The sequence below is a fragment of the Neoarius graeffei genome, chromosome 2 (assembly GCF_027579695.1).
Source record: "Neoarius graeffei isolate fNeoGra1 chromosome 2, fNeoGra1.pri, whole genome shotgun sequence".
In the NCBI taxonomy this organism is placed as follows: domain Eukaryota; kingdom Metazoa; phylum Chordata; class Actinopteri; order Siluriformes; family Ariidae; genus Neoarius; species Neoarius graeffei.
Genome location: NC_083570.1, coordinates 75,860,072 through 75,887,312, shown reverse-complemented (window position 1 = coordinate 75,887,312; position 27,241 = coordinate 75,860,072). Strand labels below are relative to the sequence as shown.

Here is a 27,241-nt window from a genome sequence, read left to right as displayed (position 1 = left end):
ACCTCCATGGTGAACTGAGAAAATGAAATTTGTTATGAGATATAAATTCCAGGGGCAGCCAGGGTGGCGTGAAGCTAATATGTCAATGAGAGAGCCAATCCAACATGGCCTTACAAATTTGTTTCATTTAATTCTTACAAAATTATGAAGAATAAGGTTCAAAACAGGGTTAGTACTCTTACCTTTTCCCATGACTTCATGATTTCCAACCATGTCACCCTCACACATTTTTTCCTGAGACCAGATTCCAGAAATTCACCCAATTTTGTACAAATCTACTAGAGTCAAGTCATAGGAAAACTTAAGGTCAGATCTGAGTGGCAATTATAGCAATCACTGTTTTTATATGCCATCGTTCCTTTGAAGTAGCTTTCTGTTGTTAGTATATTTTTACTTTTATGTGAGTTCATGCTGGGACAGCACAAAAAATGCATAGCCTCTACACTTACACATTAACTGGGTGTGTTACTGGACTCCATGTTGTGGTTGGTGTGTGCTGTAGTCCTGTGTTGTTTTTTTTTTCTCTTTCTGTTAAGGTCAAGTAGACTGCCTACATTTCTCAAGAACCAAGCCACAGGAAGATGAGCTTTCTCTGGTGCTCTTAAGAACACACTTGTTTCAGTCTGGCTTTGGATTTGTACATGACATTGACTTTGTATCTTCAAGGACATTCTGATGAAACAAATAACTTTGCTTCACTTGGATTGCTAGGAATTTTATGTATTTATTTATCTATCTATTTTTCACTTATCCTGGCATTCCTTGTTACACATGAGAGGATTTGTAAGGTCAGATAACCCCATCCATGGTAAGACAGAGTGGTGAAGCTGGTCGATCTCTGGTTGCAGGTTCACTCTCATCAACTCCTTTCCAGTTCTGGGACTTGAGCTCATGATGATAATAAACAGAGAATAACCATTTTCTTCTATTTTGGGCCTTCTGATTGTAGTTAGTCATTGTCAGTTGTCTAGTAAAAGTAAAGTCAACAATTTGAGTATAGGTTGAACAGCATTTCCTGTTTTGAAAGTCAAAGCCCAACCAAATTCAGCCCCTCCCTTTAGTACGTGCTCCAAAGTGACACACTCAAAGCACAGTTTAGAAGGCGTTCTTGTACTGATTAGTGTGATGTTCATATAAGTGTGTAAAATTGCTCACACCTAAAAATTACTGACCCCACCTTTAATCAATTTGAAATTACTTCATCCAACATACACAAAGGTCTGTTTCCTGTGGGTTTTTTCCTAACCTATAGCATTAATGTGGATATTTTTAGTAAATGTTACCTTTCCATCTTCCTCCCACATTAGATGCAGCATGTCAACATGATCAGCAATGTGTGGGGTTTGGAAAAAAAAAAAGGTTTTCTATCTCATAGATACAAATTTCTCACAACTGTGCTGCAGAGTCCTTTATATAGCCAAACGAACTGTGTGCATATGTTTGTGTTTACCTAAGGTGAATGACCAGCTTTGCTGAACTTCAGTAAGTGGTTGAGCCATTTGCAGTTATGCCAAATAAGCAGCATTAAAGTGGAGCTCTAGTCACAGGATTGTGTGGATCATTGAACCCCCCACCCACCACCACCAGAGACACATTAAAACACACACACACACACACACACACACACACACACACACACACACACTACCTGGAGTATCATGTTTCAGGTGAGGAAGGCCATTTGGTGTCGACTCAAGCCTCACAAAGAGGACTTGTACATGGTCAAGCATCACCTGCTGCTTCCCAGCTTTTCCACGTGCTACTGATTTGGCTTCGTATCTTCTTTTTGCTTTCATCAGGGACCAGCTGGCATTAGTACAAGCATTAGCTTACTGGGATGTCTAGTAGTAGTAAATCAGTGATGCTGGATTTGTGATATAATCTTGAAGACATTTCTATACCCATTTATTTAAATTAATGAGCAGGGACACATCTTCAAAATGACTCAAATCCGGTTGCCTGCATTACTATTAACCTACAGTAATATTCAAAATGATCCAAATGACCAATGTTTCATAGACATACTCTTTGAGTTCTCTCATAAGGAAAATTGGTTTCAGACTTTTGTTTATTTCAAGCCCCCCCCCCCCCCCCCCCAACATCTTATTCTAGAAGAGGAAAGGTGCAAAAAAGTTTAACCCCTGACCTCTTCACACAACTTTATAATTCTTTACTATCTTTTTCTCTTTCCCTCAATCATTCTCTCTCCTTCTGTCAGACACTAACCTTGCTTTAAACTGATCTTAAATGATGAAAAGGCTCTCACATTTCAGCTGAACTGTATCCTCTGGACTGCTGTTAAACCTATTAATTACATTTTAAAGCTTTTCTGTGGGGCTCCTGCTCCCTGATCTCTTCCCCTCCTCTCACTCATTTTAACATACACTCAGCCCTTTATGGGGTAAAGAAGCTGCGCTCCAAAATAAGTTCAGTGCAGATCCTGAATGCACCAACTATACCACAATATATCTGCATTAATTTCCAGATCCTTAAGTGTCCTATTAAAGGAATGGATCCAAGCGATCCAGTGGAAAGGAGGCTTGGAGATTTTGTGTATGTTTCTCAAAACAGAAAGACATTGAAAATAGTGCAGATGGGATATTATTTGCATGAATTGATTTATATTTGTTTTAATTCAGTTACCAAATATTTAAGTAGGTTTTAATAAAGGGACACTTTAGCAGAATATTCTAGCAAGTAAGCAGAGAGAGAGAGAAAAAGTACACTTTTTCAAAAATTTGAGTGCCTTCTTTGGAGAAGAGGACCTCTTGATGCTAGTGTCCTCCAAAAACAATGGAGGTGTAGAGAATTGCAGGTGGGGGTGAGGGGTGTCCTTCAGTTGACTTTGACATAGCTGCATTAGATCTCTGGTTTCATTGCCTGCCTACACTCATGAGTGGATGTGGATGGATCAATCTTAAAGAACTATGACTGAACACTATGTACTGGGGCAAACAATATCCAAAGCACTGTGGTAAATTGACATGAACTTTGTTACACTTTGGTAAATTGGTGCATTAATTGTGACAATAGTACTAATGACAATCACTTATTCATTTGATACATTATGAGCTAAAAGCAACATTTCAAATCTAATTTCCTCAAATAAAGTAACACTGGTTTAGAAGATGCATTTTACCCTAGGTTTAGAGTCAAATAAATGTCACCTTAAGGTATTAGAACAACATTTCATATTTCATATTCTCTGATCACTTCTGTGGTGGTGGTTGTGTTGCTGCTGGTGCTGTTCTTTATAGTTTAATCAGAAACTACAAACCAAGACAGAAACATAAACTCCACCTAGAGCAGCTGGAGGTTCTGGCAACCTCTCTATAGACAACATCACTCACGCTTTCTTTCTTTTCACATCATTTGTTTCCTACCCAAATCCCTTAACTCCATTAAGAGACAATGGTTGCTTTCAAAACCAGTGCTTTTGAACTAGCAGGACTCAACATGCTGTGTAAACCAGCTTGACTACCAATTTTGCATGTAAATGAAGACACCTTGGATGGGTTTTTCCATCCTGTGATGCTCTCTTTAATCTCTGAAGTGACTCTGCAGGCCCAGAAGATATGTTTTTCCTTCAGGATAGTGTATTCTGTAGGTCTGTGTGTCACTGCTGGGTTTATTGTGGAAGTGTGCCAGAATAATCCTTTCCCCAACTGTCATTAACAGCCATATAGCTCCACTTCCTCTTTGAGTTCCTGATGTGTGTTAAGGCAGTATCCTGTGCAATGAAAGTAAACTGCATGGCTGTTGCAGTATTTTCATCTCTGACCACAAATGTAAATGAGCTTAGATGGATTCTTGTGTGTGTGCATGTCAACTAAATGATAAACTGTGATATTTCAAATGCTGACACAAGGTTAGAAGACAACATTCCTAATGTAATGCATTCACAATTAATAGATCACAAAGAAAATGAATAGATCATTTTTTGGATTTAAAGACAGGTGCTTATGTTTAAAGGTGGTGGTCTAGAAGCTATTAAAATATCCTGTTCCCAACACTTCTACTCAAGAAAAATCTGGCAAGTGAACTATATGCAGGTAATTTTAATAATCTGAATGGGCCATGAAGAAAATTAACTTAATCACCTATGTAAACCAACTCCAAATGTGGAGTAAATACTGTTCAAAATATCTTTTGAACTCCGTGAAGTTGTCATTAGCATCTCTGAACTGTACCACTGAATTGATTTAATATTTTGTCAGAAAGTGGTATACAGTAAGCAAGTGAATAATTAAGAACTTGACAAAGTATAATTGAGAGTCCATCCCTAGGTAATCTTACTGTTACAGGATAATGCAATAGAACAACATTAAAACCTAATGGAAAAATTATAATGGGAACTTGTAGATCCTAATGGAAATTATCCAGTATATTTTTCTAGCCCTTAAAAACCTTACTACGTAATGGATGAACATGTAATGGAAACCATTAAACAATTATAACGAGACTGATAAAGTCACTTCCAGTTATTTATTAAAAATTCAAACATGCTGTTTGTGCACGGGCGCAGATGGGGGGGGGGGGGACGGGTGGGATTCGTCCCACCCAGATTTAAATTCACTTCGTTCGGTCCCCCCCACTTTGCATAAGGCAAACCTCACGGAAAAATCAAAAGACTAATTACCATTCGGTTTATTGAGGTGCACAGCAGTGTATACATAGTTGCAACAACTCACAAACAAAACAAAGACTGATATTCGGTTGGTTGAGCTGCGCAGACTGCACAGGTTGCGAGCTCGAGCTTGGTTGCTATGGTAACCCACAACAAGTTTGACAGGCATATCGGGGTTGGGGTTGGTTTGCTGGCAGCTTTGTCCCCCCCAGTTTTTTGTCCCCCCCAGTTCAAAAAACGTATCTGCGCCCCTGTGTTTGTGCATGTCCACATAATAACCTTTTAGCAGCTTGCTGATGAATGAGGTGTGGTAAGATTTCCTGAGTATGTTTGCAACAACAGACATGAGATACAGAAGCAGGATGTGGAAACTGTACTTAATGCATAAACAGAGAAGTGGCCTGTGTGTGAACTGCACAACACTAAGACTTGCTCATGGAAATGTAAACTGTGCTTTTGTTGTTGCTATGGTGACTGGAAGCCACGAAGTTTGGTGTCTCTTCAGAATCATAGCTAATTATGAGACACTGTTTATCTGGAGATATGATATGTGGTAGTCTGATTTGAGAAAGACATAACTGGTGACACATTCTATTAGATTTGAAGTCATAATGGCATTTTAGTTCAAAAACTTTGGGTCCAGGTGTTTAGAGTGTTTATTAATTTATAATCAAATAAATTGTAGTTTTTCAGAGTTGATATTCCTATGAAATGCAACCAATAACTATAGGATATATACGGTACAGTATAATTAGAAAAAGGGTACTAAATGGTGCCTTTTCTAGTCACTGGATTGATACCCTTTTGTGCCTTTTTTATGTATCTGTGCCTTGAATGGTGCATGTACATTTGTATGTGAGAGATTCATATTATAGGTACATAAAATACACCCTTGATAGTTCCACTCCAGTGACAGAGAAAGGTACATTTTGTACCTTTTTTGTTAGGGTGGAGGATGATGATGATGAAGCTATTTGTAATGTATAAAAATCACTGCAGATGTTACCATCACTTTTACCAAAAACCAGGTTTGCTCTCAGTGAATATTTAAATTAACGTGTATTGTTTAATATTATACTAGAAGTTATATTCGAAAGTTATTAAAAATGATGGAGCAGGTCACATATTTGTTGGTCAGAGGTCTGGTTCTCCAAAGTCTAGAAGTATGTGGCCATGGTGACCAAGCCAGACTGCACTCTTTTAAAAATGAAAATCTAAAATTCACAATCATGCTTACCCTCCCACTGTCAATATGGAGTGAAATGACATTTGAATTTTCTCCCCGATGTTTCAATGCTGTTTTATACCTACTGCTCTGGTTGCTGTTATCATGAAACTTAAAGGTGGAGTACGAGATTTTTTTCAGGAGTATTTTTTACCATATTGCTTGAAAAGCTCCTCACACCCATGTTGCAAGCAGTACAATAAAAGATTTGACCCAAAAACGAAATATTTTAATCCAGTCTACAGTGTAAAATAAAGGAAAAACGCCATCAAATCCTATCGAGGTACCACCTTAAAATGATTGGATACTGACACGTCAATCAGACTGAAGCCCGCGAGCAGCCCAGCCCTTCTGTGTGTGTGTGTGTGTGCCAAAATGTTCATACAATACTTTTGAAATATCAAATGAAAACGACAAATCAAAATACAAAAAAAGAACAAAAAGTCAATTTTTTTAGACTGGCAAACAAATTATTCGTGTAATTGTGCAAAATATCAGTCTATTACTCTTCAGAAACCTTTTATTTTTGTTCCGCGTCTTTCTCAGTTTTGTTTGACGTAATTTATTTTGGTTGTGATTCCAGCTTTCTTGTTTGCGCTCCCTGACTTTTTGCTTGCGGTTTTGGCACAAACTTGACGTGTGGGTGGGCTGTCCAGGAATGCATTCCCATTGGGTAACTTGTGTTTGACTGACAGCTACGCTCAGCCATTCCCTACTTGGATTTTGGCGGACTGTTTGATGAGTGACCAATCCATTGACGGTAAACAAGGATCGAGTGGACTTCAGTGGCGACTATGATATTGAATTTACACTTTGTTGAATTAATTCAGTATCATAGTCGCCACTGAAGCCCACTCGATCCTTGTTTACCGTCAATGGATCGGTCACTCGTCAAACAGTCCGCCAGAATCCGAGTAGGGAATGGCTGAGCGTAGCTGTCAGTCAAACACAAGTTTAGCCAATGGGAATGCATTCCTGGACAGCCCATCCACACGTCAAGTTTGTGCCAAAACTGCAAGCAAAAAGTCAAGGAGCGCAAACGAGAAAGCTGGAATCGCAACCAAAATAAATTACGTCAAGCAAAACTGAGAAAGACGCGGAACAAAAATAAAAGGTTTCTGAAGAGTAATAGACTGATATTTTGCACGATTACATGAATAATTTGTTTGCCAGTCTAAAAAAATTGACTTTTTCTTTTTTTGTATTTTGATTTGTCGTTTTTGTTTGATATTTCAAAAGTATTGTATGAATATTTTGGCACAAAATTGATTCCATACCCTTCCTCCAACCCGCGCGCTGCAAGCAGAGTGTCACACAGAAAGCCCAGGATTTTCTCAGTGCGCTCCCTCCAAACAATGGGGATTTACACGAAACCGGAAGGAGATATTCACAAAATTCTTTCACAGTGAGTGCCACAAGGCTCTCCTGAACACACTGATGTAATTATTTTGTCTGTAGTGTCAATAAATGAGGTCGCTAGAGCGAGTTAAAAACGAGTGACTTTTCTGCCAAGTTTATAATGGCAGTCTATGGGGCTGCGCGCCTGCCCTCTCCTCACTTTCAGGCTTCTCATTCAAAAACTGCAAGTCCTATCGTGTAGGTAGACACATTGTGTGAATCAGGACAAGTGTGGCTAGTACTTTTGAGAAAATTGTGTGTGGAGTGAAAATTGGGGCTGAAAACACAGTTTAAATGAGAGAGTTTGAGCTATTTTTCCAAGCTCTCTACACTCTAACTTAACGAGCTCCACTGGTGTGTAACGCAATAGACACCCATTATAAAGCCGGACTTTCTCAGGCTTTATAAGGGGGAGGAGACGTGGGGGGTGGGCGCATGGCAAGGGCGGGCGTGTTTCTTTTCAAAATATGGCTTGCGGTAACCGTTATTCCAAAATCTCGTACTCCACCTTTGTGTGCTTTGTGTCTGACGGTGTCTGCATGTCTCTCTCTTTGTACAGTCATCATTTTCAACAGATTTTAATCTGATTTGCATTTTTCTCAGAGTAATTCAGTTTGACTGTTGCAACATGTCTGAAGTATAGCCAATGGAGTTACTACAGTGACTCTCAGTCTGAGTCCTGGGAAACAACCCACAGTTTTTCTCTGCTCAAATACAGCTTTGCTCAGCTCATGAGGGGTGTGATAATTAGGCATGAAGCTGAGTCAAGGGCGTTACTTTAGAAAGCACAAAAATATTCAGTGTGAAGAGGAAAGAGCAGTGAACACACAGGGATACAAACACCATAGCAACACATTTCCCAGTACTGAATTCATTTCATTAATTCAAGTAACTGAAAAGACAGAGAGAGAAGAAGTTGTTGTTGTTCATGCACGTATGCTATTCCCTACCTGACAATATTTTAACATCTTTCCACAGCTAAGATGGACTTGCAGGATAGAACTCCTGGAAACGAGTACCAAACAAATCCCATCTATCAGTTTTTATCAGATTTTGTTCTAATATCTTGGCTTTTTTTTTTTTTGCTCATGAGAGTAAATACCAGTACTGCATCTCTCTCTCTCTCTCTCTCTCTCTCTCCTCAGAGGTGAAGGTACGAGACTGCAGTTATAAGGGAGTATTCCATATTCAGGGCAATGATCGGTACACTTTGGACTTTGATACTGCCCAGAAACTATGTGAAGAATTAGGAACAACCTTGGCCAGTAATGAGCAGATGACTGTTGCACATGGCGTGGGCTTAGAGACCTGCAGGTGAATATCCTATCTATCTTTATATGCCTATGTTCGCAAGATTCCAGCTGAATTAATAAGAAAAGTTGGTAAGTAATCCTTAAATGCATGTATTGATATTGAGGAGCTCTCGAGTACCACAATGGTCTGAGATCAAATCCAGTCATTTTTCTCTACCCCTGTCAATCAGTATTACACTAATGACACTAAACAATCACAGTCATGGTAGCGCTTGTATACAGAATAGAGTGGTTAGTCCTTTCCATCAAGCATATTCTGCTATTATATACAATGTCTTGCAAAAGTATTCCCCCCTTTGGTGTTTGTCCTGTTTTGTCACAATACAAACTGGAATTAAAATGGATTTTTATGGGGTTAGTACCATTTGACTGACAACATGCTTGCCACTTTAAAGGTGAAAATTGTTGTTTTATTGTGACACAAACAATAATTAAGGTGAAAAAAAAACAGAAATCTGGAGTGTGCATAGGTATTCAACCCCCCCATCAACATTTTGTAGAGCCAACATTTTGCTGCAATTACAGCTGCAATTCTCTTGGGGTATATCTCTATTAGCTTAACACATCTAGCCACTGGGATTTTTGCCCATTCCTCAAGGCAAAACTGCTCCAGCTCCTTCAAGTTAGATGGGTTGTGTTGGTGTACAGCAATCTTCAAGGTATGACAAAATTCTATTGCGGTCTGGGCTTTGACTAGGCCATTCCAAGACATTTAAACATTTCCCTTTAAACCACTCCAGTGTAGCTTTAGCAGTATGCTTAGGGTCATTGTCCTGCTGGAATGTGAACCTTTTTTCCAGGTCCAAACCTCTGGCTGACTCAAACAGGTTTTCCTTCAGAATTGCCCTGAATTGAGTTCCATCCATCTTTCCTGCAATCCTGACCAGTTTTCCTGTCCCTGCAGATGAAAAACATCCCACAACATGAGGCTGCCACCACCATGCTTTACTGTGGGAATGGTGTTCTCAGGGTGATGGGAAGTGTTGGGTTTGCACCACACATGGCATTTCCCATGATGGCCAGTCTCATTTGACCAGAGAATCTTCTTCCATGTGTTTGGGGAGTCTGCCACATGCTGTTGGAAAAACTCCAAATGTGTTTTCTTAAGCAATGGCTTTTTTTTCTGGCCGCTCTTCCATAAAGCCCCACTCTGTGGAGTCTACGGCTTAAAGTGGGCCAATAGACAGATACTCCCATCTCTCCTGTGGTTCTTTGTGGCTCCTTCAGTGTTATCTTTGGTGTTTTTGTTGCATCTCTGATTCATGCCCTCCTTGCCCAGTCTGTGAGTTTTGGTAGGCGGCCTTCTCTTGTCAGGTTTGTAGTAGTGCTATATTCTTTCCATCCATTCATCTATAACCGCTTATCCTGTGCAGGGTCGCAGGCAAGTTGGAGCCTGTCCCAGCTGACTATGGGTGAGAGGCGGGGTACACCCTGGACAAGTCACCAGGTTATCGCAAGGCTGACACACAAAGACAACCATTCACACTCATATTTACACCTACGGTCAATTTAGAGTCACCAGTTAACCTAACCTGCATGTCTTTGGACTGTGGGGGAAACCAGAGCACCCAAGGAAACCCACGCAGACACAGGGAGAACATGCAAACTCCACACAGAAAGGCCCTCAACGGCCACTGGGCTCGAACCCAGGACCTTCTTGCTGTAAGGCGACAGTGCTAACCACTACACCACTGTGCCACCCCCCATATTCTTAACATTTTGCTATAATGGATTTAATGGTGCTCCCTGAGATATTCAAATTTTGGGAATTTTTTTTTTATAACCCAACCCTGATCCATACTTCTCCACAACTTTGTCTCTGATCTGTTTGGAGTGCTCCTTGGTTTTCATGTTGCTTGCTTAGTCATGTTGCAGAGTCAGGGTCCTTCCAGAACAGGTTGATTTCTACAGACAGCATATGACACTTTGATTGCACACAGGTGGATCTTAATCAATGTGACTTGATTATGTGACTTATGAAGTGAATTGGTTGGACCAGCTCTTTATTTAGGGGTTTCGTACAAAAGGGGGTGAATACCTATGCACACTCCAGATTTCTATTTTTTCATCCTAATTATTGTTTGTGTTGCAATAAAAAAAAAATGACACCTTTAGAGTGGGAGGCATGTTGTGTAAATCAAATGGTGCTAACCCTCCAAAAATCCATTTTAATTCCAGCTTGTAATGCGACAAAACAGGACAAACACTTTTGCAAGACACTGTAATTTTTACATGAGCCACACTGAGTGGCTTCTTGTGCTTAAATGCCTTAACTATATAATGTAAATTATATTTGCCTTAATATTCACCTGAATGTGGATCTGCACAGCCTATTCTGTGGTCTTAGAAAAAAGTTATCAATAACAATCCCCTGTATGTCCTACCTTTTCAAAGTATTGTCTTTTATCTTTTTGAATTTTTATTATACAGCTTTTGGATTTATTCAACCTTTACTGCATCTCAGAGTTAAAGTCGCATTGTGTCCCAAGACAACGAATCCTAAAATGCAATTAACTTACTGCAGTTATTGGTAGTTTTCTGTTTAATCAGTGTATTTCTGACAACACAGGAGCAATCAGAATTCACTTTTATTAATTAATTGCAAGTTCAGTAAATATGCTATAAATATAGTTGATAGTAATGTAGCTGCACTGGAATTTTTGAACAGGTATGGCTGGGTCAGCAGTGGAAACATCACCATTCCTCGGCATGTGGCAAACTCCCTGTGTGCACAGAACATGACAGGGGTCATCACTTTGGTACCTCTGGATTCCTACTATGATGCCTACTGCTATGATCAGACAGGTAGTTATACAGAAGAAATAAAATGAATTTTCTAGGCTTTTAATGCTATAATTTTAATAGTTTTCTAACTACAGAATATACCTACACAGGTTGGGCTGTAAGATCTAGCTGTAGTTATACATATATGTAGCTATAGTGATTAGAATATAGTGTGAGAAGAGCTTTTGCTTTGGTATACTATTGGTACACAGTTTTGAGTCATTCTGATTGTTGCCTCATTGTGGACAGAATAAAGGCAAATAATTTAGGACTTGTAGAGCCTCTTTACAAAATACAACTCTGTTTCCCAAAATAGATATATCTGAGAAAAACTGCATATTTGAAATAAAAAATCTGGAGAGTGATCCTGAACAACTTCAGACCACTGGTGAGAACAATTTATTTTTATTATTATTATTATTATTATTATTATTATTATTATTATTGAGGTAGTTGTGGAGGTATTAATAATAGCAGTATCTTAGTGGTGGTGGTAGTAGTTCTCACTCCCCCCCCCCCCCCCCCCACACACACACACACAATGACACCTGCAATAGTATCTGCACATTCGAGACAAGAATTATGTTTTGGTTGATTATGTTTATAGAACCCCCATATTGGATTGAAAAAAATGCCTGAGGTTAGTAAAGGAAGACTTTAGGGTCCCCCCCTTGCTTCCTGTAGGCAATAACTGTTTCTAAGTAAAAACTAAAATAAATAATTATTTTTCCTTTCATCAGAGAGATTATATGTTGTCAAAGCAACCAAGTTGCTAGTTATATCAAGAATATAGTGAAGGCAGTACAAGGTTAGGACTTTCATTACGTTACAGGCATTTAGCAGATGCTCAAGGGCACTTCAGCCATTCCTACTGGTCCAGGGAATCGAACCAGTGATCTTTTGGTCCCAAAGCTGCTTCTCTAACCTTTTAGGCCATTACTTTCACACTACATGTTTCATGTTTTCTGAATTACTCTGAAACTGTTTATATAATTATCCTTTCGTGTATATATCAGGGGCAGCACGGTGATGCTTTGGTTAGCATTGTTAGCACCTCAGCACAAGAAGGTTCTAGATTTGAACCTTGTGATCAACTGGAGCCTTCCCCTTCAGAGTCTGCATGTGCCCGAGTGGGTTTCCTCCAGGTGCTCCGTTTTCCTCCCACCATCCAATGACGTGGATTAGGCTACTGTAGGCAACTGGCTACTTTAAATTGCCCATGAACGTGAATGGTTGTTTGTCTCTGTGTCAGTGATAGACTGCCTCTCGCCCGAACTCAGCTGGGATTGGCTCCAGCTTCCCCTGCGACCCTAACAGATAAGCAGTAGAGATAATGGATGGATGAATGTAAGCACCAGAAAAAAATCCAGAAATTCATTCTAGCATCATAACCAAGTGGTTCTGACTCTTCATGTCACATGCCAGCATGACAGTGTACAATAAGGAAATCTGAAATAGTTATGTCATTATCTTTATGTAGTACTGTTTTAGATAATATAAATAAGAGTGAAGTTTTAAACACATACTGACAAACACTAAAAACAGATACTGGCGGCATGTTTTCTCATTCTATTCTACTCCTATTTCAGAGGACACTGAAAGCCCAGATTTGAACCATACCGAAATTCCAAGCAACCTCTCTACTACAGAGGTTCTACTGGAGTTACACGCTAATAGCACCATCACAGCTGTTACTGAGCTAATTCATACCACTGAGAAGATGAATCCCACTTCAAGCAGCTCTCAGAATGAGCATAATGTATTAGTAGATATGCTGGATCAGACCACACAGCTTCCCACCAAAACGACTGAACCTGCTGGAGATGATGATGATGTTCTGAACACAGAGAGTCCGATATCTAGCTTAGACAGCAATGGCTCAGGTATAGGAGAGACAACGCACATCACCACAAGTGAACCACTGACGAATCAAAGTGGAGACTCAAAGGACACAATAAAGGACCAAGTCCCCGAGGATACATTTGAGACAACTATCGGTAAGAAACAAAAATATTTCTCCAGGATGAAACTTGCCACAATTTGTCTTCTTGGCTCTATTTTTTCTATTATTTTCTGTAACAGCAGTTTTGACAGTACTTTCAGATATAATGTCCATATTAATGCACTCATTTTAATGCATTATCAATTTTATTGTAAATACAAGCATAGGGATTTGTATGGTGGCTGCTCCACATCAGGAAATTATACAAACTTATTTAATTTTTGTTATGATATTTTTTCGACAACACTTTTATTTAGCATTTTTGGAAGGAGTCTCCAGCATTAGTTCTTTGGTACAGTCAGAGGTAAAGCTGTAATAAGTTTTCCATCACAGGAAAGTTTAGCCATTTCTTGGTAGTATGATGAGCCTCATTTTTTTTTCCATATTCACTTCAATCGAGTGACAGGCTGATGAGGGAACAACTGTTTATAGCTGTTATGTTATAAAAGATAACAGGAATTATTCCTCATGTAGTCCACAATATATTTTTAGAATCTATAGGAGAAGATGTTTCATGAAAAAAAATACAAAGAAATGGCCTGACTCAAGATACAGTCTTAAGAAAAAGTTTATATCTGGCACCCAAAAAGGCACCCTTAAATGTTCCTAATGTAGAAACCTACTGTCAGGAACGCAAGTGACCGATGGATGTAAAAACAGCAGAGTTTATTAAAGGCTAAGCTGGCAAACAAATCTAAGGCATGAAACAAAGGCAGAGTCCTCAAACAGGCAATGGTCTGGCAAGGCACAAACAGTACATCACAGGTTGAGAGAGTAAATCAATATACAGAACTATATCAATTACCAGGAAGACACTATGACTAATGAGGCTTGGTAAAGTCCAACAAGGCAATGCTAAGCATTTACTTTACAATGTGATAGTGGAACAGAGTCCTTATATACACAGCAGTGATGTGAGATTGGTAACAGGTGTTAGCGGTAATCAGTATTCTGGAAATGGAGGGCGGTGTAGTGCAGGTTGGTTATCGTATGTTTGGAGGCTGCTGCAAACTCTGAGAAGCAGAATCTTGAGTGCAAGCAGTTGCAGATGTGACACCTACAACAGAGTGTCTCCGATTCACTGAAGGTTTAAAATAGAACTTCTTTCGAAAGCTAAAACAATTAACACTTGATAAACCCCTCTTTTTTTCTTAGAGTAGACTCAGGTTTTTTTTTTTTTTAATTTAACTCAATTTTTTTCCAGACTTACTTTTTTTTTAAGCAGAGGGTCAAAAAACAAAAACAAAAACAGGGCCATCAAACCTTTTTTGACAACTGACTGAAATTCCTACACTCTAAAAAAAAAAAAACAGACAAACAAAAAACCTGGACTAAAAACAACCCAATTTGGGCTTTTTTTTTTTTTTTTAGCCCAGGTGCTTGTTAAATATTGGACAGAACACACACTGGACTAAAGTAACCCAGCAAGATGGGTCTTACCTATCAACCCATTGCTGGTTTATATTCACCTCTTTGTTGGGTTTATTTCACTTACCATTAATGTTATCATTTTCAGCTTTTATTTATATATATATATATGTGTGTGTGTGTGTGTATATACAAACACACACTAATGTTTATATATATATATATATATATATATCTCATCTCATTATCTCTAGCCGCTTTATCCTTCTACAGGGTCGCAGGCAAGCTGGAGCCTATCCCAGCTGACTACGGGCGAAAGGCGGGGTACACCCTGGACAAGTCGCCAGGTCATCACAGGGCTGACACATAGACACAGACAACCATTCACACCTACGGCCAATTTAGAGTCACCAGTTAACCTAACCTGCATGTCTTTGGACTGTGGGGGAAACCGGAGCACCCGGAGGAAACCCACGCGGACACGGGGAGAACATGCAAACTCCGCACAGAAAGGCCCTCGCCGGCCCCGGGGCTCGAACCCAGGACCTTCTTGCTGTGAGGCGACAGCGCTAACCACTACACCACCGTGCCGCGCTCTCTCTCTCTATATATATATATTTTTATTATTATATAATTATTATAATTATATGTATGCATGTATAATTGTGTGTATATATATATATATATATATATATATATATATATATGCACATTTTTATATATATATATATATATATATATATATGCACATTTTTATATATATATATATATATATATATATATATATATACACACACACACACACACACACACACACACATTTATTTATATATATATATACATACATGTATGTGTATATATATATATATATATATATATATATATATATATATATATATATGTATGTGTATATGTATGTATATATATGTATGTATGTGTATATATAAACACACACTGTATATACTTGAGTACATCACAGTGAAATAGGGACAGGTGGTATCAGCCAATATACATTTAAACAGGGAAATAACTTTTTTAGAAAATACTTATATTTTTAAACTTTTTTTATTTTCTAACATTATTTCATTGGAGCCAAGAGTTTAGATTCTAAAATACAGATTGATTGATTCTAAAAACATATCACAACCAGACAATCATAAGTCATACAAATTACAAGTCATGCATCATTTCATTATAAAGATTTTAGATACAAAAAAAAAATACAAGCAGATAGAAATCCTTGAATTATCTGGTTGCTGATTGAACTCAAAGTCAGATTTAATGTTAATTAAATTCATAAAAAGTGTAACAGTCTCATAGAGTGTGTGTGCGCGCGTGTGAGAGAGCGCGCGCGTTTGTGTGCGAGCACATGCATGCATGCATGCATGTGAGGTAACCTTGAGAGAGACCATGGCAGCTAAGCTATATAAAAAAAAAGGAAAGTTTAGAAATTTAATTGCATATTCAAAATTATTCTTTGAGTCCAGATCCAAACACTCACTGAAGGGGGGAAAAAAACCCAAAACAAATACATCTGTCTCAGTGAAATCTCTCTCCTAGGAGTTTCACACACGCCAGTGCTGATTTCAAGAATGTTACTGTAGGTGATGGTGTTTTGTTTCCCAGTCTGTACACGATCACGTGGAGGAAATCCCAGGTGGAGCCACAAGATTTTGGGAAATTTACGTCAAGAACATAAAATGCTTGAAAACATACATCCACTGGCGGTCTCCTACAGTGCTCGGTCCACTAAAAATAACAAAAGTCTGTGAGCATAAATGTTCCTCTCCAAGGGCAAGGACATTCGAGTGTGGCCTACTGGCCTCTGCCTGTCTGAGGTATTCCATCATATTGTTTCCAAACTGCAACATAAGGATAAACAAAGTAAATATTAAGGATGGAATCAAAGTTAAAACAATTATTTCTTAAAGAGATATTACTTTCTATATGTTACTTACTGCCTGGAAGTCAATGCAGGCCTAATGTACAATCCCAATTCCAAAGAAGTTGCAACACAGTAAAACATAAATAAAAACAGAATGTGTACATTTGCCAATCATGGAAACCCAATATTTCATTGAAAATAGTACAAACACAACATATCAAATGTTGAAATTGAGAAATTGTATTTTTTTTTAATAATGCATGCTCGGGCTGCACGGTGGTGTAGTGGTTAGTGCTGTCGCCTCACAGCAAGAAGGTCCGGGTTCGATCCCCGTAGGCGGCGAGGGCCTTTCTGTGCAGAGTTTGCATGTTCTCCCTGTGTCCGCGTGGGTTTCCTCCGGGTGCTCCGGTTTCCCTCACAGTCCAAAGACATGCAGGTTAGGTTAACTGGTGACTCTGTGGGTAACCACAGGTGCCCCTAAAATCACTGAATCATTGAAATTGAAAAGGATACCTCCACCCCTGCACAGGCATTCTCAGGTGATCATGTCAGGGCAAAATTGGCTTTTGGTTATTTACTCTTTACATTAATGTTATAGAAAACATATTGCTCTCAATGGTGCATTTTGCCTATGTTCAGGGTGGAAAATAAAAAAGAAAGATTCAAGTAAGACAAGCCAAATTGGTGTTTTTAAAAAGAAGGGATCATGGAGAATAAAGAAAAAATTTTTTAAAAATCTGCGCACATTCCCACAAGGTGTTACGGTGCTCTGAAAATGACATCCAAAATGATTTGTCAGACTTGTGAGGTCTTCTGTTCAAACACTGATAGAGTTTCCTTTCTGTTTATTGCTTTTTTTGAGTGTTTTTCTACTTATCTCAATAAGGGAAAAAAATCAAGAGCCTATGTTGGGTAAAAATATGTCTTCTGAAGGCCTAAACAGAGCACAGCCAAAAACTCCAATAAAATTTTGATCATCTTTGAGGGAGTGCTATGACAGTGCAGGATCATCCAGACCCAAAATGACAGTTTTGCTACATACTATTCCTATTTATGTAACAGCATGCAAAATTTGAGCCTCCTACATGGTTTAGTTCTTGAGCTATGGGCTTGTGAACTTTGACAAAAAAAAAAAAAAAAAGAGTCTGAACAAAATTGACCCCCCCCCAGTAAAACTGGCTGTAACATGGAAAGTATACATCTTACATTCAAATAAACTTACAGTGTTTCTCCTAGGTAACGTGGGTACATCTGGTGATTTTTTTTCAGAATTTTTTGAGACCTAAGTGCGCGGGCCCTGGTTGAATTGACGTGGAATGACCCAAATGCAACTTAAAACCAGATATACACAATATCCAGAAACACCTCCACCTTCTCTGGGCCTGAGCTCTTTTACAATAGACTGAGGCAAAGTGGAAAAATGCCCCGAGGTCTGATGAATCAAAAGTAGAAATTCTTTTTAGAAATCATGGACACCATGTCCACCAGGCTAAAGAGGAGAGGGGCCATCTTGCTTGTTATCAGTGCACAGTTCAAAAGCCAGCATCTGTGATGGTATGAGGGTGCGTTAGTACACATGACATGGGCAGCTTGTACATCTGGGAAGGCATCATTAATGCTGAATGATATATACATTAGGGTGGTCCCGAAATGTATGGGAAATTTTTTTTTTTTTTTTACCAAAACATTCCGACCACCCTACCATTTTTTTACATAGGCTAAAAGAAGGCAACAAGCAAAATTTCAGAAAAATTGGTTAATATTTAGAGGTGCCACACGAGGTTGCAAATCAGGTTAAGCCATTAACATTAGTTGGTGCGTAGACTGTTGCAGAGAAGATCTCAAACCCCCCAAAAATCACAGTTCTAGAGGGAATATGCCACTTCTATGAAAAAGAAGAGGCAGGAAGAGTTTATAGACTGATAGAAGGTTAACTTTCATGCACTAAGGGGTTCTTAAACAATGAGCACTGATCGTAATATGCTGATGAAGTTGTGAATGTTTTTCTTTCTATGTTTTTCAGATGGCTAGCAACAGTAATACAAGTAGTACCGGTGGTGCAAAGCACAAAACCAGAAAGAACAATTATTACCCTGTCCACACTAGGGATTTTGTACCGATACGAAACTACTTTCGTACTGCAACACCTGTCCACACTAGCAACTATACTGGTACTGTAGCAAATGTATGGATTTTGTACCGGTACAGTATTGGTACTGTAGCGCTTCGCTGTAGTGTGGACAGATGAAGCGGCTCTGTATCGATACAAATATAATGCACAAGCGTAATGAACCATTCCTACTTCTTCCGGGTTATTCATACAATACAATACGCCCGTGCTTTCCAGTTGTAAATAAAACGTCAAAATGGCTCAAAACAACCGTGGAGCTACATGGAGCAAAGAAAGGGGGGAGGGAGGGGGAAAGAGGGAGGAAGAAAGGAGGAAGAGGGGAAAAGGGAGAGAAAGGGAGGGGAAGAGCAGGAAAGAGGGAGAAAGTGAGGGGGGAGAAAGGGAGATTCGTTTTCTTTGTTTCTTTCTCAACTGCCTCACGCGTTTTATATGATTCGACTGAATAAATGACCACCAGAAATACAGACTGTACATTGACAACAAAAAGCACACACACGTCGTTTCATCCGCCATATTCTCGGAAGGAAGTTACTCGGTAACCATGGAAACATTTCGCGCACGCGCATTTCAACTACCGTGAAAGAAACCGCAAACATTTCTTGCTAGTGTGGACAGATGCACTAAACTGTACCGGTATATTTTGTATCGATACAGTTATACCACTTTCGTACCGGTATAAGTGTGAACACAGCATAAGTTTGGTTAATTGGTCCCACTTCCAAGGAACTGTCTGGGAGAAAGCTTCCTTCTGCTAGGGAAGTCCTTAGTGTGTTCTTTTATCTCCACAAGATACCATAATACCGAAGGGTTTAGAAAATCACAGACAAGTAATAGCTATTGTTACTTTGAACACAGGAAGTTATTACTGTATTGTTTGTATTAATATGAAACAGTTAATAAGCCACATTATTTAATATTGTGTCTTGAGTGAAAACTTTAATGGCTTTGTGGCACCTCTAAACATTGCTCAATCTTAACCAAATTTCGCACAATAACTTCTTTTAGGCAATGTAAAAAAAAAAAAAAGGTAAGGTGGTTGTAACAAAATCCTAAAAAAAATTTTGGGGACCACCCTAATATACATGTTTCAGAGCAATATACTGCCATCCAGACAAAATCTTTTTCAGGGAAGGCCTTCCTTCTTTCAGCAAGACAATGCCAAACTGCTTTCTGCACATATTAAAACTGCATGGCTCCGTAGTAAAAGCATCCGGGTGCTAAACTGGCCTGGCTGCAGTCCAAACCTGTCTCTCACTGAAAACATTTGCCACATTATGAAGCACAAAATATGACAAAGGAGACCCCGAACTGTTGAGCAACTGAAATTGTATCGCCGGCAAGAAAGGGCCAACATTTCTCTTTCAAAACTACAGCAATCGGTCTCCTCAGTTCCCAAATGTTTAGAGTGTTGTCAAAAGTAGAGGTGATGCAACACAATGGTAAACATGCCCCGTCCCAACTTTTTCTGAAATGTGTTACTGACATCAAATTCAAAATGAGCATATATTTTTCAAACAACAATTAAATTGACTTGATGCTTTTTGTACTATTTTCAATGAAATATAGGGTTTCCATATTTTGCAAATTATCACATTCGTTTTTAATTTACAGTTTACACAGCGCCCAACTTTTTTGGAATTGGTGGTATTATTATAGTAGAAGTAGTAGTGGTGGTGGTGGTGGTGGTAATAGATAGCGGTTAGTTGAACCCACAGTAGCCAAGTCCATCTAAACTTTTAACACTTGCCATTTAGTGTGAACTTGGAAATACTACAAGACAAGATGAGTAGCCTCATTCCATTCATTTAACATGTGTTTTTATCAAAGTAACACCAACAATTTTCCATGTTTGCTTTCAAGTGTAAGGAGGACCACATGTGCCATGGAAGAAATAATAAAGCATTTCATTAATTAATAACTAATTGTGCAATGAAATCAGTGCTTGTTACATCCATGCATGACTATACATACATGATTAATTTGCTTTGTTTTACCTTGTTTTTCCAGCACAAGGCCCAAAATGTCATGGAAAGGTTAAATGGAGAGGCTAAAAGGAGAAGCTAAATGACTAAAGCAAACTGAATAGCTCATAGGAAAAAGAAAAGCCACTGGAACTCTATTTATGTACTTACTGAGTATTTTATGTTGTCTTGGTAAATCCCTTTTTAATTTGAACTATTTATTGATTGATTTAATAGTATATTTATGTATTCTTTTGATAATTCCTCTTTTTATTCCACAATTATTTATTAATTAATGAAATGCTTTATTACTATTTCCATGTCACCTCCATACAAGTGCAAGATAATGTGCCTGAGCATACTGCCATGGACTGTATTAGGCTAATTTTAGCTGCCTGTCTTTGGAACTAGCTAGCAAGCTACTTAATGATGTATTTGCATTAAGATACACATGCATTAGCTAGCTAGTTGATACTGAAATACCATATTCCTAAACCAATGAATAAATGGGATAATCACAGCACAAATGACCATCTTGCTGGCAGTACTGTGTAATCACACCTGTTTCAGAGGTGGAGCATTTTGTCTGCCTGATTTTGTTGACTGATTTGGTCACTTTTGTGTTGCGTTACTTGACTTGTGGTAAAAATAGATGGGCGCGTATTTTTCGCTGAGCTGAGAGATGCTTCTGAAATGCGCCGTGACATGTTTGGTGGGATCAAGCATTGTCTAAAGTAGCCACGATGAGCTCAGAAGGAATCCTACATTGATAAACAAGAACAGGTCAGCAGCAGTTTCCTAAGCTTACGTTATCAGATAATTTGCTAGAGGATGCCTGCTAGTGAGCTGACTATGTGAGAGAATGTGCTTACTTGTTATGGAATTTGTATGGAAGTGTTTTGCTAACCTTAGCTAATGTGCTGAAACCTTTAGTCTGTAATGCTAAATAAGCTTGATTGTTCAGAATATGGCAACCTTGGGATCAGCTGAGTGAAAGATGACAGCTAACTGGGAATCATCTATGAGCATGTCATTTTTGCTGCCTGTATAGTAGGCAAGTTTGTATAAGCACAACATAATATTACAAACTTCAATATTATAGACCCTTCAGTGGTCATCTTCCTGGGCAAAATGACAGGTTGTTGAAAAAAACGTGCCTTTAAATGTAGCATGACCACAGTCTATGAGTATGCCTGCCTTGTTTTGGCCCAGCAGATGGGTAGCAACACTCCCAGCAGCTGGGTAAGATTATATTGTTTGAGTCTCACTCACACACACACACACACACTTTTTTTTGTTACAACTGTCAGTGAGGGTGGCACGGTGGTGTAGTGGTTAGCGCTGTCGCCTCACAGCAAGAAGGTCCTGGGTTCGAGCCCCGGGGCCGGCGAGGGCCTTTCTGTGTGGAGTTTGCATGTTCTGTCCGTGTGGGTTTCCTCCGGGTGCTCCGGTTTCCCCCACAGTCCAAAGACATGCAGGTTAGGTTAACTGGTGACTCTAAATTGACCGTAGGTGTGAATGTGAGTGTGAATGGTTGTCTGTGTCTATGTGTCAGCCCTGTGATGACCTGGCGACTTGTCCAGGGCGTACCCCGCCTTTCGCCCGTAGTCAGCTAGGATAGGCTCCAGCTTGCCTGTGACCCTGTAGAAGGATAAAGCGGCTAGAGATGATGAGATGAGATGAGACTGTCAGTGAAAACAGACACTGGGAATTCCAGTGTTTCATCCATTTTGGGGGTAATAGTATACCTGTGACTCAAACACAAAATAGATTGATTTGGATTAACACGACACTTAAAAGTAGGTTTTATATTAGGATGAGACGCTAATACAGCATTTAACAAGTTTAATGTCACTTAGCTTTGTTCAAGGCTAAATGTTATCAAACATAAACATTAGTTTACTGACACCATGAACTATACTAACATTAGATAATGTAAGCTATCAACAAAATAAGGTATCAAGCTGCAATAATAGTTATTAATCATTTCACAAAGGGCATGGTAAAAACTGCTGTAGAGGATGTTTTTTTAAACTTGCATAGCTCAAATGATGAAACTGAGTTAAAGTGACCTGGCTGTTGGGTTGATTACGATCACATCTGGTGAAGAAGGGGAGGGGTACTGTCTTCAATCACTAACCCAGCAGCTTGGTTACAGGAAACAACCCAAATTGAGTTAAAAATAACCCTGAGAATGGTCTCACAACCCCAACCCAGCATTTGGGTGGAAAAAAATACCTAGCATTTTTTTTTTTTTTTTTAGACTGTAGCAACAGATCATTTAGTGTAATATTAAAATACTACATTAGCTTAAGTTAGAGGAGGAAAAAAGGTTAACTTTGGTCCCAAATTGATAATTCAGTGTCTTAACATTATACAGGACCATGCTTTCATTTTTATTCTGATATCCTATTCATTAGGGGCGGCACGGTGGTGTAGTGGTTAGCGCTGTCGGCTCACAGCAAGAAGGTCCTGGGTTCGAGCCCCGGGGCCGGCGAGGGCCTTTCTGTGTAGAGTTTGCATGTTCTCCCCGTGTCCGCGTGGGTTTCCTCCGGGTGCTCCGGTTTCCCCCACAGTCCAAAGACATGCAGGTTAGGTTAACTGGTGACTCTAAATTGACCGTAGGTGTGAATGTGAGTGTGAATGGTTGTCTGTGTCTATGTGTCAGCCCTGTGATGACCTGGCGACTTGTCCAGGGTGTACCCCACCTTTCACCCATAGTCAGCTGGGATAGGCTCCAGCTTGCCTGCGACCCTGTAGAAGGATAAAGCGGCTAGAGATAATGAGATGAGATCCTATTCATTATTATATTAATATGTTACTTAACAACAACAACTTTATTCATCACACGCTTGTGAAATTCCTCTCTGCATTTAACCCATCTGAAGCAGTGAACACACACGTGAGCAATGAGCTTACACACACATACCCAGAGCAGTGGGCAGCCATGCTAACAGTGCCTGGGGAGCAGTTGGGAGTTAGGTGCTTCACTCAAGGATACCTCAGCCCAAGGCCGTCCCATATTAACCTAACTGAATGTCTTTGAACTGTGGGGGAAACCGGAGCACCCAGAGGAAACCCACGCAGACACGGGGAGAACATGCAAACTCCACACAGAAAGGCTCTCGCCGGCCGCTGGGCTCAAGCCCAGAGCCTTCTTGCTGTGAGGTGCTAACCACTTACACCACCGTGTCGCTTCATAAACTGTTCCTTATGCGTACAAAAATACAATGGCATTTATTACAAAATGGGCATACTTGACATACATTTTAGATTAAACCTTTATTAAATTAGTAACTTATTGTCACCTACTTTATGGTTTGTTGCTGTATATTAATAAACAAAAAGGTCAAATGAAACAGCAAATACTCTTTAGTGTCCTTGAACTGCATTTAATTAATTTTTTCTCCTTGCTAGCTGGTGGAAGCATTTTAAACACATGGCTCACCTTTTTTCGTATAAAGCCCCCTCTGCTGTTAAAGTTTCTCATACTTTAACAGGTGTCTGTTCACATTCAACAAAGCTTGCTGCTTACTCACACTCGCCCCCTGCTGCTCAGTGACATCTACTGCAAACATATTTCCCCTTTTAAATCCATGTGTAAGGATGCTAATTCATATGTATGTATGCATGCATGCACTCTTTTCTTAAAAAAAAAAAAAATGTTATACCTAGAACCCTGAAGGTTTCATGCAGTCTGTTGGATGGTTGCCCTCTGGGAAGCTCCAAGTAGAATAACCATTCAAAGAAATATCCCAAAAATAAACAAATAAATAATAATAATAGAAAAATAACACTTTTTCTCAGATTGAGCTTTATAATCTGTATTGCAAAGCAATTTATCCATGAAAACAAATAACCAAACAAAACTTTAATGCACTGTCTTATGCATATTACTTCTAAAGCACCGACCACTAAAGATGAGAGTCCAGACCAGTCTTCGGATCCAAAAGGGAGGATAGGATCAGGCTTCATAGCTTCACCACCAGAGAAGGAGGCCAGCAGTGACAGTATTAAAGGTTCACACACACTCATTCTCACACACCTGGTTCATCCATATTCAATCCTTGGACACTCTAAAAGCACAAATATGAAATGTAAGTGATCCAAGATCCTTCCCGTTTTAGGCACTATGATCAGTCAATATTTATCAGTCATGTCATTACTGTGTTAATTATCGTTGCTTTTGAAACACTAATGCAAATGTATCGTATTTTGACCAACATTCGAGGCACTGTTGAGTTCTGAAGTTTGATTGGTCAGAAAGTGTTGATTAATTTTCTATAATATAACAGCAGCTCTGACAATTGTAACATCTGTAATTTAAATCAAAATTTTGTCAATGCATTCATTCTAATACACTATCATTTCTATAGTAACAACTCATTCGGTATACAAGGACTTGTATACTGGCTGCTTGACATAACCTAAGAATGATAATAAACAGTTAAAAAGAAATCTTGTTAATTAAAATTAGAACATATACAAAGTTTTCTGTTAGGTGATGTTGATGGAACATTTATGGAACAAGTCTCCAGTGTCAGCACTTTATGGTCAAGTTTTCTGCCTCAGGAATGTCTTCAGGTATTTTCTGGTTTTTCAATAACATGACAAGCTGCACTTTTTTTTCTTATTAAATGAGAGGCTGCTAAGAAATGACTGTTTATAACTGCTACAGCATGAGCGATAACTTGTTTTGTGCACATTTCACAGCATTAAATATAACAATACAGTAAACTCATAATAGCATGACCTGACATCCTTAATTAATAAAAATTGTAATTGTTGGAAAATTGCGGTGGTAAGAGGAATAAAACACTAGGGGACATTTTTTGTGCAGGGCTGCATCACACCACCCCGCCATTAACTAGTTTCTTATAAGAGCATATTTGCATTTTATTATTTACTTTCTAAATTACATAAGCTGAGTTAAATGTATTCTGTCTCCTCTGCAGATTGGTTGGTCATCTTGATTGTGGTTGTGGCCATCGCTTCTATTATTCTTGTGGGTGCTCTTGTGGCAACAAGAAACAGGTAAACCTCACTGATGGTTCTTTCTACCTTCTTACACCAACACACCATTTTTCACCATTATAAACAACATGCCTAAGCAGTGTGTTGTTGATGAAGCATTTGGGCATTGCCACTGATTATTTGACATAACTCGGTGAGCAATGGACCAGATATAAGCAGATACCAGATGGAAGATATAACCCTTATAGAAGCTTAAGGGAGCTTTCTGGTCTGCAAGGTTTTAGCACAACTGCTCTCCTATAGATTCCCAATACTTAATTTGAATCAGATAAAACAGAGGCAATAGGGCATGAAGCATGGTGGACCCCCAAAACCACATGCTTCAATAATCTAAATATGTGTTTGATGTATTGGCATAGATTGTGTGGGAGGAGCCAGACTCTGATTATCACCTCCAAGAGCAGCAGTGAGGGCAATGGGACAGCAGCATCAGCGGCCAGCCCCCAGGCTCAGGAGAGAGAGCAAGAGATGGTGACGCTTATGAACAAAGAGAAGGTCCAGGAGAATGGCAACACTGAGGAGTTTACTGTGATCACCCTGGAAGAGTCACCAGAGAAAAACCAACAAGCATGAAAGACAGAATGAGATGGGGGGAGGATGAGGGTGGGAAGGGTTAGGGGAGAAAAAGATGAGTCATGGCTTAAGTCTTGACCAGACAGAAAGAAGATCTTAGACACTTTGGAAACCAGACAGACATTTGGATACTGTTGGTGACATAAAGTGTAACATCTGTGAGGGTGGTACAAAATTCTGTCTTTTTGTTTAGGTCTTTTTATATGAAAATTTTTTGTTTCCTTGATGGTAAGGAATCTTCTAAAATTGTCCTGCAGCTTCAAAACAAACAACACAGAAAAATTGTTAAATTTTAGACAAATGGGGGAAATTAAAGCGTTCTCTACAGTCCACAGAGACATCTTAAATTTAAACCTGAATCTGGGTTCTTAATACTTTTCTAGTTTCATTTTGCCTTTCACAGTGAGAGAACCTGATGGTTAACCTAGCATAAATGAGAATGTCTGTGAAGGTTCTCAGTCATCCAGCTCACAGTAAATCGTAGGTGCTAAAGAAGGCAACTGGACTTGCTTGAAATTCTTGAAGACGTTTCACCTGTCATCCGAAGCCTTTCAGATGAGAGGTGAAATGTCTTCAAGAATTTCAAGCAAGTCCAGTTGCCTTCTTTAGCACCTATGGTATAAATGAGAGAGTTCCTCTGGACTGATTTTACTACTTTCTTTCTTTCTTTCTTTCTTTCTTTCTTTCTTTCTTTCTTTCTTTCTTTCTTTCTTTCTTTCTTTCTTTCTTTCTTTCTTTCTTTCTTTTGTCTTCAAAATTAGGGCTAATCAGCAACACAGCTTCTCCACTGCAATGAATTTCACCAACCACATTTCTTGATCTTAATAAAATAGTTACAGAAAGATGTTGGTACTACTCACCAGCTCACATCTTTTAACATGGTGGGGAACATCTCAAGCCTGCTACTACTGGCTTACCACAGTTAAGACACATTTATCAT

The 27,241-nt window shown here is 39.1% G+C and overlaps 1 protein-coding gene across 1 annotated transcript in view; it reads left to right on the top strand.

The window, feature by feature from the left end:
- cd44b (CD44 molecule (Indian blood group) b) overlaps window positions 1-26,824 on the top strand; it is a 28,120-nt gene extending 1,296 nt beyond the window's left edge. The window contains exons 2-8 of the mRNA XM_060914998.1: window positions 8,396-8,564; window positions 11,232-11,368; window positions 11,664-11,735; window positions 12,937-13,344; window positions 24,600-24,713; window positions 25,650-25,728; window positions 26,088-26,824. Coding sequence (XP_060770981.1) covers window positions 8,396-8,564; window positions 11,232-11,368; window positions 11,664-11,735; window positions 12,937-13,344; window positions 24,600-24,713; window positions 25,650-25,728; window positions 26,088-26,301 — 1,193 coding nt within the window. The 3' untranslated portion in view covers window positions 26,302-26,824. The remainder of the gene's footprint in view (window positions 1-8,395; window positions 8,565-11,231; window positions 11,369-11,663; window positions 11,736-12,936; window positions 13,345-24,599; window positions 24,714-25,649; window positions 25,729-26,087) is intronic.
- Window positions 26,825-27,241: the final 417 nt, after the last annotated feature.